At 34.8% G+C, this 14,853-nt stretch overlaps 1 protein-coding gene across 2 annotated transcripts in view; it reads left to right on the top strand.

Moving 5' to 3' along the window:
- Positions 1-14,853, top strand: part of LOC102523807 (dystrophin) — a 647,651-nt gene that overhangs the window by 455,582 nt on the left and 177,216 nt on the right. For both annotated transcript variants that reach the window (XM_032475797.1, XM_032475796.1), the window contains exon 32: positions 4,705-4,880. In XM_032475797.1, coding sequence (XP_032331688.1) covers positions 4,705-4,880 — 176 coding nt within the window. The remainder of the gene's footprint in view (positions 1-4,704; positions 4,881-14,853) is intronic.

The raw sequence follows: 14,853 nt of genomic DNA, 5'->3' as shown, positions 1-14,853 counted from the left end.
TTATTTGCCCATTTGTGTTGCTTCATTACAAACATTCATCATCTGATAAGAGTTGAAAGATAATTTCTGGACATGTTAAAACCTCTGAGGGTAGTTGTGACTATATAGTCTAAGAATTAACATGAGAGGCAAATTTGTCTAATTTATATTTGAGAAAAGGACCAGAAACATTTTTTCATACTCTTACTTGAATTCTAGGGACAGAGAGGAACAATGGCAGTGACCTTAAGCAGGACAGAAAGAGTAAAGCAGTAGGGAAATGATAATGCATCAGATTTTTATGAAATTACACCATAAACTTCTACCTGGCAGTTTCACAAGTCTCTAGAGGCTTCATATTATTACATATTCTCACTTGACCAGTGAGTAAACTGAGCCAATGATGACTCTGTCTCAAAATAAAACGTTAACAAAATTATAAGAAATCACAAGATTGGATTTTTGACAAACCTACTTGTTCACTGAAGGTTTGTTTTTTCTTTTTTTCGCTTCTGTTTCCCTCAGTCTTCATCTTTTTTCCCAATCACTTTTTAGCTCTTCTATTTTCCTATTCTGCCCAGTTTGTGATACTTTGCCAATTCTTTATCTCCTACATAGCTTATCCAATTTGTCATTGTACAATTTCCCATAACTGCTTCTTAGCTTATTCTTTGTCTTCATTTGTCACATTTTATTTTCCATTTATTGTGTTTTCATACAGTTTAGGAAATTTTTGCAAATACACTTTTTTAAATTTATGCAATATTTTCATATAAAATGTACTAGTTTCTTTGTCTTAGATTTTTTGCTATATAAAAATGCAGTCATTCCTTGCTTGCTTGTAATTCCTCTTCTCTTTCCCCAATTTGACCAGACTTGAAGGAGTTAGATATGTGTCTTATTTTCTATAATTTAGGAACATTTCTCAATGTAAAAAGCATATAGGAAGTTGAGAAGAATTCAGTAACTCTGAAATATGTCCCTCCTGCTCATTTGTCTGCTCTATGTAATTCCTGCCTATCCTTTCTTTTATAGTGTATCTATTTGTACACCTTTGTTCCCTTACACCCAGAGATTCTGACTCAGTTGGCTGATGGTAGAATTCTGGGCTTTTCTATTTTTAAAAAGTTTTCTAGGGGTGTCTTAAGATGCAGTCCTTATTAAGAATGATGCTTTAATATTAGAATCAAAACACAAGATATCTAACCATAGTGAATAATCCAGTAAATTTAATTATGATTTTTTTCTGTCTAAAACTAAGACTAGATGTTAATTGCCAAAGATATAGATAAGGATGCCTATGACTACAGAACATTAATGTGATATCAAAGCTTGAAAATTTCACTAAGAATGAATAATTTTGTACTTAGTTAGAAGCTATAGAATTAAAATTAATATGTTTTTCACTAAGTGAATAAAGTTGATGTTTTCCATTTAATCTTGTAAATCAAATTTTATCTTTGGGCTTAGAGGCTAACTGTAAAACAGCATGTAGAAGTTATTACTTCCTATTTTGATCCATCATTTTGCTGTCTTAATGCTTTATTTTGGAAAACTCTCCCCAAGTAGATCATACATTATAAATAATTCTCCTGATTACAAAATCTTTTCACACAATTGCAGTAGACTATTTAGTGAGCTCTTCTTTCACAAAATTAAAAAATCTGGAGGCCCTGATTTGGGACTCTATATAAATGAGATTTAGATCTAACAATTTTAAATTACTGCTTCATTCTTAGCTACTCAGTCCCATCTCTTATAATAAAACCTTTGTTGATTCTACAATTGGGTTGTAAAAGTCACTGTAACCATCAGCCATGAAGTAGAAGGCCCGAGATCAAAAATACAAAGCAAAGGGGCTGAGGTCAAAATTCTGAAGCACCTTTAGTTTATAGCATTATAAACCAGCAACAAAAATTCTTTGGTTACTTAACAAAGATTCAGAAAGCATTTACTCTGTCATCCTATTTCTCAGTGTATTGTTCCCGGACCAAGGATATCAGCGTCCCCCTGAAGCCTGTTGGAGGTAGAGAAATTCTGGTCCTCTACAGACCCACTGAATCATGATCAGCAGTTTGACGAGATTTCCAGAAGATTCTTGTGCACGTTAGAGATGCACTACTATAGCACACATCTAATAGGTGTTCTGTGAATTTTTAGAAAGTATTTCTAACAGTTGTGGGTATTGGACACCATCTGGGGTACGAATTTGAGTCATCATCTTTCTCCTCCAACTGCTTCCCTGACTTCTGTGTTTCAGGCCAAGATTTCCCCATTTCAGTAGTCATTCTTGATTGTGTGGTCCTGCTAGTTCCCAAAGCCTGTTGATTCTGCCTTAACAGTTCATGTTACCTCTAGTCGTTCTTTTCTGTCACATTATCAAAACTCTAGTTTTAACCCCAATACCTATCTCCCAGACTCGATCCCTAGCTGTTCTACCTGTGTCCCTGCCTTAACATTAGCCTAAACTCTACCTCAGAATTACCTGGGAACACAGCTCTAGCTCTGACACTCCTGAACTTAAGTCATTTTCTGTTGCCCTCCAAGGAATGGCAAACTCCTTAATACAAAGTGTAGTCCTCTCTGCCCAGGCCCAATATACACAGAGTCACACCTCTCCCTAAACTCCCACTGTCTTACAGTGACATAGAGCCCAAATGTATATTCCTGATCAGATTACATTTGCTCACTATAGATCTTGCCTTCTGCCATTCCCTCACCCCCCAACCCTCCATGTCCCTAAGACCTACTCATTCTTTAAATTCCAAATTCCCCCAGAGAGCTCTCCTCTTCATCCTTTCACTGAGATAATCCCTCTTTGAATCTGTAACTTAGGGAGCACCCTGCTTTCTGTATCCTACTGTATATAGTATAATGAACTATCCTTCACAAATACGTCTGATCTTCTCAGCTGGATTATACATGCCTAAAACCTAGAAAACTGTACCTCTTTAAATCTCTAGGAGGTCCAGTGATAAGCATTAATACTAATAATACCATAGCAGTGATGGGATCTCCCCCCTCCTTCCTCTCCTCCCCACTTCTTGCATTCATAGATTCATGTATTCACTCACCAGATACTTGAAACCTCTCATGCACCAGAAGTTGCAGTAAGCATTAGGGGCATGGCTGGGGATAGGATACAGTCTCTGACCTCAAGGAATTTATGGTATAATGGGAATATAGACACAATTTGTTATGAATGGGTGTACCTGTTACTAAGCAATGACTGTCTCATGCAACACCAATCTGAACGGGTGCTAAAGAGGGAGATGTAACTAATGGAACAAAGTCAGCTAATTGCAAGGAAGTGTCACATCTTTATTAGGGCACATTTCATGCATATTTAAGAGAGTATGGTCAGGAAAGCTTATGAATAGCTCAGTAACTGCATAGATTCACTGTGAGGTACTGTGTCCCTAGAATAATGGTCTGTTACCTTTTTGCTGATGTGTTGAGTCTTTGAACTGCTGAGGTTATACTACCAAACATTCAGTATTCAAAATAATACATGAAAGTAGTAAATAAACAAACAAACAAACAAACAAACAAACAAACAAAAACCCAAGAAATTTATGTGGAGTGAGAGTCTAAGGGAGCTTCGACCAGTCTCAGAAGAAATGCTCTCTTTCATTTATTTGGAAAGTGTGTCCTGGAGTTTGCTATGTACTTGGCATTGGGGCAGGGGAAGATAAGAGTATCAGATGACTAGAATCACACGTATCAGGAAAGTGTTCTGTGCACTGACTTTATCCCATCCATACATACGGATTTGTGAGTCTTTTAGATTTAAATATGATAGATATCTCAAGTTCTTATATTATTTCATTTTCTAAACTTCAGATTTAGTAGTGTGTTATTTTAATTGCTTCACAAATTCTAGATTATCTTTTGTAATAAAGTGTAGAGTACCATTTGTATTTAACAGTAAAAAGCATTTTTGTTTTTATGCCTATTTGGTTGTAACAGTCTTTTTGAATAGAACTATTTTTCTGACACTCTACCCTTAAAGTTTCATCCAGGGTAAAAAGTAGAAGATATTTAAGCTTGACACCATCAATGACTCATAAAAATGTTCTGGTGGCTATAGATTATTTTTAAATTTATCACTGTACCTTAGGGATTTCTTGATGGGCTGCCCCTGAAAGCAATTAATTGTCAGTTTAATGTGGTTTTATAATACAAATTACATAAATGGAAACAGAATTTGGAATCTATTTGCTTCTAACATAGTAATGAATTTTTAAAAAACATCTCTAGAGGTTTTTCAAAAATACACTGGCTAAACTATGTTCTTTTTCACCTCTCATATCAACAGTCCCAAAGAAATCTAAATACTTTCTTCACGTTTAAATTTTACAACACTTCATAGACTATTAAACATGGAACATCCTTGTGGGGACAAGAAATCGAATTTGCTCTTGAGAAGGTTTCCAACTAATTGATTTGTAGGACATTATAACATCCTGTAGCTGACAAGCTTTACAAATACAAAAACTGGAGCTGAACTGAGAGGGTGCTTTTTTACTTACACATAAAAAGGTGTCTTTCTGTCTTGTATCCTTTGGATATAGGCATGTCAGTTTCATAGAGAAACTTTCACATGGATGTTTTTTATTTCTTTCTCTTCCAGTAGAACTGCATGTGATAGCACATTGTTTAATCTTTTCTCAAACAAAAGGACATGGGGCTTCATTTTTGTTTTGCCTTTTTGGTATCTCACAGGAACTCCAGGATGGCATCGGGCAGCGGCAAACTGTTGTCAGAGTATTGAATGCAACTGGGGAAGAAATAATTCAGCAGTCCTCAAAAACAGATGCCAGTATTCTGCAAGAAAAATTGGGAAGCCTGAATCTGCGGTGGCAGGAGGTCTGCAAACAGCTGGCAGAAAGAAAAAGGAGGTAGGGTGACAGATAAAATAGGAATTCTAAAATTTTAACAGAGTTATTTTAGCTGCCCTTAAAAAAAAGATACTGTGAAAGATTATAACTGGGGTGAAAAACACTAACGTTAAGGAGCTCATCAGAAGTTAATCAATAGCAATAATTAACTTTTTTTTCTCAAATACTAAAATATGTAGCTGTTGCCAGTTAAATAGGCAGTGCTTTTCTACTGTTTTAAATTTTCAAGTTCATTTTAAAAATTACACAGGATTGTTTAAATATGAATGTCTTCAATATATTCCATCTTCAACAAGCTGAGTCTCAATTATTTTTTAAAGAAGATGGGAAGAGAAATCACAAATGACAATTTTGTAGGAAAGGCTGTTCTTTGGCTAGATTTTTTAACAGCTACAAACGTGACTTGTGACGCTTAAAACCATGATAGTCTTATTTACCTTTTAGTTCCGGACATTTGTTAGTACATTTTTTTTTTATTGACATGCAGTCAGTTACAATGTGTCAGTTTCTGGTGTACAGCACAATGTCCTAGTCATGCATACACATACATATATTTGTTGTCGTATTTTGTTAGTACATTCTTGAAGAGGGACTTGGGCTGAAAATGTTTAACTCTAGAGGGGAAAGGAAAACCTCAGAAAGGTTATTGTTGAATTTAGTCATCATTTAACGTTCCCTTGGAATGCATTGAAAGTACAGAAAGCCACGCGTATGCTGCTGTGCTTGGAAAGCATAGGTATTTTTATAAACGAGATTTTCTACTGTGCTTCCAGTTGTTGCTAGTATTTCCTGTTTCATAAGGGAGGACTTGGCCTTTATTTACCAAATGAGACCATTGTTACAAACAATGAAAACTCAGTTTTATTGCCAAGCTCTTGCTTCCTACCTATCATTTACATAATAGGTGAATTTTAATATTCAGAAAGCTAGAACAACTCATTGATGAGTGTCTTTGGTGAGGATGTATTAGAAAGGTTTTCGAATTAGGTCCATTGTCTTCGCCCACCTCTTCTGGACGCCTTTGCTCATGTTGCATTGTTCAGAGAGTAGATATAATTCATACTACTGTACAAAATGGATGCATTAGTTGACCTACACACACACACACACACACACACACACACACACACACACACATATCTTGCTGAATTTAAAAAATAATAGCATCATCTAAAAACATTCTTGTTTTAAATCTTGGTTTAGACAATGTTGTAGTTCATACATAGATAATATAAAATAAAGACCCAAACTTTGTAATTAAATTGCTTCCTTGGGAAACTCATACACTTTTTCTCCCCAAACTGAAATCCTTCTGTTAAACACACAGCTATCCCATTATTTAAACAACACATATGTTTACACTATGAACAGGTTTAAACCTGTATAATGTCATTTCTGAACTAGACTCAGTCTACTCTAAAATAAGATGTTAAGAAGTGAGAATATTAAGGAAAATTGAATAGCATTATACAAAAATATGTTGAATTAATAAAGTAGATTAAATTGATTGGAGGATTATTTTTCATTATTATATATAAAGCATTTTTTCTGAGTTTTAAAATAAATTACTCATATATTTGAGTAAAGCATTTTAATATTTTCTATAACTTCTTACCTGGATTTTTAAATTCTTGTTGTATGTTATTGACTTCTAAGTGCAAATTAGAACTTAAAAATGAATTTAGGGCAATATGCCTATTTCATCACATAAGCTCTAAAATTTTAGATCTTTCTAAGCTTATATGAAAGTGGTATATGCTGACTCTGTTGTGAAATATTACACAAACTGTAGGTTAATTACAGCCAGGGATTTGGCTGTAACTCGTTAGAAACACTTCTCCCATTTAAACATTTTGACCTACATTAAATATTGCACTTTCGTTCTTTAAAAAGTCAAGATCAGTTCTTTGAGGTTTTTTTTTAACTCATCTTTTAAACTTGTCTACTTCATGCTACATTTTAAAAATAAATGTTAGCATATTTAAATTTCCACTGAGATCACTTTTGTGACATACTTCCTCAGGATTTTTCTATCATTTAAATTTTATGAAATGTAAAAAAGTAATAAAATATAAGTGCCATTTCTACAAATACAGTCAAAGCTATTTCCAAGCACCCAGTAGCAAATAAAGTAAAAATAAGTAAAATAATATTTTATAAAGAATATGTTAACCCAACAATTGTGGGAGGGCTGTAATCATGAAACTGTTACTAATCAGTGACATGTTTTCAGTGCAATCCAAGCAGAAGTTAGAAGGAAATAGAAGTTATTTATTGCACAGGTGAAAAGTAATATGACTATTCAAGTTGACAACAGTATTCTTAGTTTGCAGAGGGCTTTAAATGCAGCTGTTGGAAATATTTAATATTAGTCTATGTACACGAAAGAAAATATATGATTTAAGTAATTAAAGTCTGTAGAAACTATTTGGAGCCTTATAGTTCCATAAATTTTGGACATTTCTCTTTGAAAATGTAAGATATCAGAAATACGAGAAGATTGTCAGAAATTTTCACATAGCAATGAATGTCCATTAAGGTTAGTCTATGTCGGAAGTAAATGAAGTATAAAATATAGTCACTTAGCTGTGCAGTTTAATATAGAAGATTTGCTATTGCCTCAATTGTGTGGCAGAGGAACCAGATAACATCTGTAGGTTTAAGCATGATAGTAGTGAGTTTAATGATGACTTAGCCACCAAAATGGGCTTTGCTAAATGAAGAAGATGCAAATGAAAATCTATTGGCCATAAAGGGAAGTCATAGATTAAAACAAAGCAAATGAAGACTCTTAGGCCTTGGTCCGCTGATAGAATTCAAAGGGTGCCATGAGCTTGAATGGGGGAAAATACCTCTTTGTTTTCACTAACCTCTAACTGAAATTGAGCGTCCTCTTCCGTTTTGAATATAGACAACAAACCAGTGTAACGCTAGGAGGATCTGTGAAGTCATAGATATTTTCTTATCTCAGGAGAGTTGTTACAGGTATCTCAGTTTTGTTTCATGCTTATCACTACTTCAAAACTGCAGTAGTTATGAGATCTACTGCAAGGTCTTATTAATGTGTTAACAATGAACAAGCATGTATTACTGTGTCACAGATTTGTGTTTCTATTTTCTAACTGCATTTCAGTACAATTGACTTCCTTTGGGGTCCTATGTATTTTATATCCTGACTTTAAAAACATTATTCTGAGAAGGAGTCACAGGCTTTACCAGATTGCCAAAAGAGTCCATAGCATATTAAAAGAAAAAAATAAACAAAAACAAAAAAACACTATTTCTAGCCAGCTGTTCGTTTATCTGCCTGGACCTCCTTGTCGTTTGCTATAGTTTTACTCCTTATGATGGTATAGTCACCATTCTCAAACGTTACTGTACGCCAGAATATTCCAGGAGATGCTCCAGTCAAGGGAATGTAGGTCGGCAGGCCTTCAAGCAATGGATCGCCGACAACATAATAAAGTGTATTTTACTTAGAATAACATCATTTGATAAAAGGTTGAATGAAAGAGAGAAGCACGGCGATGGGAAATGGAATTCCTAAATTGAGGCATCTCTGTGTTATAGCCCATAGCAATAAAAAATGATCTAAAGATATTTCTCTCTCCTCTTTTCTTAAGACACATGTGATATTACTTCCCTCATTTCACAGATAAGGCAATTGTACTGACATATTGAGGAATAACAGTTTTAACTTCAGTGTTACCTGATTGAAAATATTGCTTGAAATTTTTCTTCTCCACATTTTTTAGTGAAAAATTTCAAGCATATTGAGAAGTTGAAAAAAATAGCTTAATGAACAGTCATAATACCTTCTTTTCCTCTTCCTAAATTTCTAGATTCAGCAGTTAACATTTTACTATATAGTTTTTCTTTGCCTTTTCCCTACCTCCCCTGTATCTACTTTTCTCTAATATAGGAAATAATACACACACACAAATCTTTTTTTGTTTTTACAGTATCATGTAAATTATAAACACTCATACTTCACCACAAAACACTTCAGTATGCATCTCCTTAGAATAATGACATGCCAAATATAACTATGCTTGTTTATCATGCCCAAGAAAATTAAAATAATACCATATTATTGTTTAATATCCTGTCCATATCCACATTTATCCAATGGTTCAAACATGTCTTTTATATCTTTTTTGAGGTTTTTTTTGTACCAGTATTTCATCCTGTTTTATGCATTGCATTTGGTTCTCTCAGGTAGGAAAAAAAGTTCTTCTCTACTCTCAGGTTTAGTATCTGGAGCCTGCAGGTCAAACTGATAAAGGACACATTAATAGAAAAGGCATATACATTTAATTTGATGTTAATATTTTTTTGTGGCACATAGAATAGTAACATCAAATTTAATACTTGGGCTTCATAGAAAAGGAGCTGCATAGAAAAGGGAAAACCCCCAAAGAAGTGCTGGGTCTAAGAGCTTATATACCATTTTAACAAAGAATGATAAATGGTAGAGATGTGAGAAGACAAAGGAAGAGTTGTTTGGGCTTCTAGGGATGATAGACTGAGAGAAGGTAAATATATGGGAAAACTAATGGAAGGTAAGGGATATTTCAGTAAGGTTTCTTTGTGCAGATTCAAGTCAATGCCATCTCGGGTGATAGAAGTCATCTCCTATTCCTGGTACGGGAAAGGGGAGTGCAAGTAACCTTCACAAAGGGAAATTGTTATGCATTTAGGCAGAAACAGGGAAGGAAGAGAGCTTTTCCTACATGTGCTGTTCCTCAGTTGCCTTCAGCTCAAACTCATCCTTAAGCCAAAGTGATATATTTGGGGGTGGCATATTCTGATCGCCTTCAGTTCTTTAGTCTCTTGTATTTTAAAGCACTTCTTACCTTCTTTTTCTTTTTACTTATATTGACATTTGAAAGAGTCCAGTACAATATCCTCAACAAAATTTCACCTTTCTAGACTTGTCTGATTTTTGTCCTTCATTGTATAATTTGCCTTCTGTTCTCTGTATTTCTTATAAACTGGAAGGTGGGTGTAGATAAGGCTTGAAAAGATACAATTCAAATGTTTTTGGCAAGAATACTTCATATACGATGCTATGTATTTTGTATCACATCAGGAGATACATAATGTGAGGTGTTCCCACTCTAAATGCTGCTGTTTGATCACTAGGTTAAGGTGGCAACCATCAAATCTTGAATATAAAGTAATATATTTTTATTACAAATTTGTAAGTCATCTAATGGCCTTAATATCCACTGATGATCCTTTCTAACTGAACTGTTAAACTGTGGATGCAAAATTATGATTTTCCTAATTCTGACATGATCCTAAAAGCTGATTTCTTCTATTAAAAAAGAAAACGTTTTCCTTTCTGTCCCTTTGATGTCAGTATGGACTTATGGATTTGTATTTGTTCAATATGTTAAAATGAGTTAGTTACCATTCTTGTTGATGCTCACTTTTACCCAGTTTAACTAGTGGGAGCTCGTTGAAGCTTCCTGCTTAAATATCCCAGGGCTTACCTTGTACTTTCCCTGCCCCAGGTTTGGAATCAATCATCCTCCAAGGGTCTCTGATTTCTTTCACTGAAGAATGTTATATAGAAAATGAGATCTGGGCAGTAACACCTTTTCAAAGGAATACTAGCACTTTTCTGGCAAGCAGTACTAGGAGAAAAAATGATTTCATGGTATTTTTGCAAGGGTGCAAAAATCTCTGTCAGAATATGTCAACATTCAAAGTAAGGCTAAGCATACTAAAAAGCCCTTATTGTGTAAGACTTGAAGTAAAATCAGTAACTTCTTACTCATTTCACTGCCTTTACTTCTGAATTTTTGAACCACAATTTACCTGTGTATAATCTATGCTAGTTTGCCAGGCAAATTAATGGTGTAAATAAGCTAATGGGAGGCATTCCTGAATGTACTTAAGGGAAGAAATTGTTTTTTAAAGACCTTAGCTCATTGTTTGCATGCAAATGGATGCTGCTAATTAGAAATGAGCCTTATCTAATTCATTAAAGTTGGCCTAGTAGGACCTCTTCTTGAAAATCTCTATTAGCAATTCATATTACTCTATGCACTCTTTATAAGACAACAGTTTTCTCTTAAGTCTTCTTTAATTTTGGCTTCTCACTAATTCAGACTCCCGTAACAAAATAGCCTTCATACATCACTTAATTTCTACAAAATGAAAACCCCAAATTTTATTATAATTCACAAGTCTCTTGACGTTGTATGTACCAATCATATCCATGTAAACCAGTGCTAATAGCCTTCTCACATATTCGCACTCACCCTGCTTGTTCTATACTTGAACTTCCCTAGTTTCTTATCACTGGTTTTGACTCTGACTTTCTTCATCAGCCCAGAGTTTGCAGACCAGTGTCCACAAGCTGCATCCAGCTTGGAAAGCGTAGGCATGGTGTTTTCATATAGACACTGTTATTAAATAACTACCAACATTTAAAAATTGAGAGGCTTCATATTAAAAAGAAGTAAGAATTTCTGTCTCCCTTTGAAAACTTAGATCTGGCTACTCAGACACTCATTCCCACGTTCTCTCAAGGCATCATCAGCTCCAACTAAGTAACAGATGTTTCAGACTCTTGCTGTTCAGAGTGTGGTCTCTGGACCAGAGCACGGATATCACCTGGGAGTTGCTAAGAAATGCAGAATCTAATAAATCATAGTCAGCATTTTAACAAGATTCACAAGTGATTCATGTGCACCTTAAAGTTTGAGAAGCACTGGTTTCGGCCAGCAAGCTTTCTCTTCAGTTTACCACACTTGTCCCATCTCAGTCATTTATATTAATTGCTTTCCCGTAGACATTTGACTTCATAATACTTTATATAGACCCTTAAGCAACGATAATGGTGATGGTGGTGTTGACAACACTTAATATTGCCAGACATCTTTCCAGCTGCTTTACGTAGCTCATATATTCTTCATAACAACTCTGTTCTTCTTTCCATTTCTGTGGAAGGGCAACTAGAGTACAGACTGCTGAAGTTATTTTCTCAAGATCACATAACTAGCAAGTATTTGAATCAGGATATAAACTCAAATAGTCTGACCCTAGCATCGTTAATCTAGATCCAATTTTGCATTACTTATCTTAGCTTTCACCTTTAGTATTCTCTAGGATATACTTCCAGTTTCTGCCTACCAACCTCTCTCTTACTAAGCCCATCCCGTTAGCTGGCCACACTTAGTAGCCAGTGAATAGGCACAGAATCTCTTCTGACCTGTCTTTGCAACCATGTTATCCATCATTTCTACTATTTCAGCTTGTATCTCAAGCATAAAATGACCTGAAGTATTGTGTCCTTCAGCTTTTGCAAAAACCATTTATTTTTTGCATTAAATTTCCTTTATCCTTGTTTTTTGCACAAAATCCTACGCATCCTCCAGAACCAAACTTAAGTGCTACTTCCTCAAAAGAATCTTACCTGCCCTTCTCAAGAAGAAGTACTTTTTGTTATCTTAAGTTCTTGTTTTTTCACAATGTTAATGTAATGTTTTACATATCTGTTATATATCATACCTACATATATTTTATTTGCCCAGCAAGATTCAAAGTTTCATGAAGGCAAGGAAGCAATATTGTATTCTCATCTCTCTAACCCAATGATATTTAGCAGAAAATCTAGTAAGTTGTAGATGACCAAAAAAATTTTTTTTCACTTTAAATTGTGACAATTTTTATTTACATTCAAATTAGGCTTTTAAATCTTTACACTTGAAATTGTTAAAACAGATCTTACAGAGCCAGAACCATTTTAAAAAATGTTTTTATAACATTACATTTCCATGGAAACGTTTTTAGTTCTGAAAATTGGACTCGATCAATTTTAATCTTAAAAATGAAAGGAGTTCAATTAATAACTCTAACTTAAGGTGTTCTCTGGAATGTAATACTCATAAGAGAAAAATGACTTCAATTTCTGTAGCTATTTACACCAAAAAGCAGCTCTTTGACTCAAACATTTTGTACATTTGTTTGTCTCAGTCTTACTGTGTTGCAACTAGTAAATTCTACATGATTTAAGTAGGAATTAGCCTTCAAATTGAGTATTTTATCCTCATCCAACCTATAACCACAAGATATTTTAGATGCAATCCATATCACCAAAGAATTATTTTTAGATTGATCAGAGAGGATCATACAGACATTATTATCCACAGGTGTCTATGGAAAAGCTGGTCTCTTCCCATCTGTTCTCTGATGACTCTTGAAAAGCTTTCAAGGACATTCATAATTCTTCATCAAAAGACTATGAAAAATTAGCTTCATAATTAATCTTTTTATGTCACATTTTATTCTTTGAAACTTGGCAAGTTCTAGTGAAACTGACTAGCTGGATCTAAACATGTTGTTGCATTTGCTGGTACAGACAATATTCACTCTCTGCAGATACACAAGTGAATGCACACTATGCATGGACTTCCATCAACTTTCACGGTGCTGGGGAAGTAGGATTAGAGTAGGGAGGGTGGTGTCTGGCATGGGCCTTGCAGGATGGCAGCAGTCTAATAAATAATGAATGGACACAGCAGAGAAGGAAAGTGACATAAGCAAAATCAGTGAAACCAAAAAGGGTAGATTCCTTGAAGGACTACATGCAGTTCAGTACAGAGAAGCTCTTTTAAACCCCCTTTAATTTACTCATCTAGCTTTTCTAAGCTCTTCATTCTATGTGTAAAAGCAGCAGTCAGATTCCTATTCCAAACTGAATGCTGGATATTAGTAACTTAAATATTTTTTTGAAAGTTTTTCAAATAGACTTCCTGGAACCACGCACCTTGCCTCCAACCATTTGAAAGCATGATTTGTAAGAGTCATCCATGTTTTCTTCCCAACCCATTTATACAAGTAATTCTTGTTATTATAACTTTCTTATTTAATTAAATATTATATAAACTAATAAAATAGGGATACAAAGAGAAAGAAAACTGCGGTTTCTGCGAAAACTAAGTTGAATGTTTTGGAGTGCTTCATCAAGATGATTAGAAAAAAATGCTGTTCGATTAGATGTTGATGAAGCAACTATTTAAAATTGGGGGTAGAGGATAGAAACCACAAAAATCTGGAAGGGTTTTGCATCTAGGTTCTTTATGTCTCTAAATCTTACTCTTCCTGTAAAGAAATAAAAACTAAAAGGCATAGATTATGCAATATAGGAGTGGTTTTTACAGGAAAGAATGTGTAAACTTCAGTCAGTTCGTTACTTCAGGAAAAGTCTTGTACCCCATACCAAATGAGTGGTAAGTTAATGATCATTTATATGTCCTAAGTAGAAATAAAATGTTTAAATATGTACAAATGACTTTATACAATCTTTCCAATTTAACAGTATTTCCTCCAGAACTACCTATCCTGTCATCCCAATCAAGTTTAGTAAGAGGATTTCTCTTCTAAAGGACAAAGGGTGGTGTCGTGATAAATAGAGCAGTCAGGATGGGCCAGGTCATGGAGGATTTTGTACTTCGGAAAACTTCTTTCTGGGGTGGAATAGAAGAGCATTGGAAGGTTTTTCAATAGATGAGATTTGGAACCATATAGGCCCCTCTTATAGTCCAGCTCAGGGTAAAATGAAGAAAGTGAGACAGGCAGCGGGGTGACTCAGTTAAGTAGTTTTGTAGTATTTCAGATTAGGGACGCTGTCTGAGCAAAATGAAATTTGTAAAGATGGGACAGATTCAAGATGATCAGTAAAAGTGAGATAACCTGGTAATGGATTAGATGAGAGGATAGGAGGATGAAGGGAGGATTTTAGGATGACCCCTTCCCCAAGTTGCTGGCTTGGAAAACTGGCTGAATGGAGTGCTGTTAGCTGTTTTAAAAAATACAAGGGAACACACCCAGATGGAATAAAGGAAGCAAATCAGACATAGAGAGTTCAACTTGGCGTAAGATAGGTTTGAGGAGCATGTGAAACAACTGTAACAAGGTAGTCAGAAAACATGTTGGATGTGCCAGGCTGAAGACATTG

The sequence above is a fragment of the Camelus ferus genome, chromosome X (genome assembly GCF_009834535.1).
Source record: "Camelus ferus isolate YT-003-E chromosome X, BCGSAC_Cfer_1.0, whole genome shotgun sequence".
Taxonomy (NCBI): Eukaryota; Metazoa; Chordata; class Mammalia; order Artiodactyla; family Camelidae; genus Camelus; species Camelus ferus.
The sequence above is the reverse complement of the archived record's forward strand: the minus strand, read 5'-3'. Positions and strand labels throughout refer to the sequence as shown.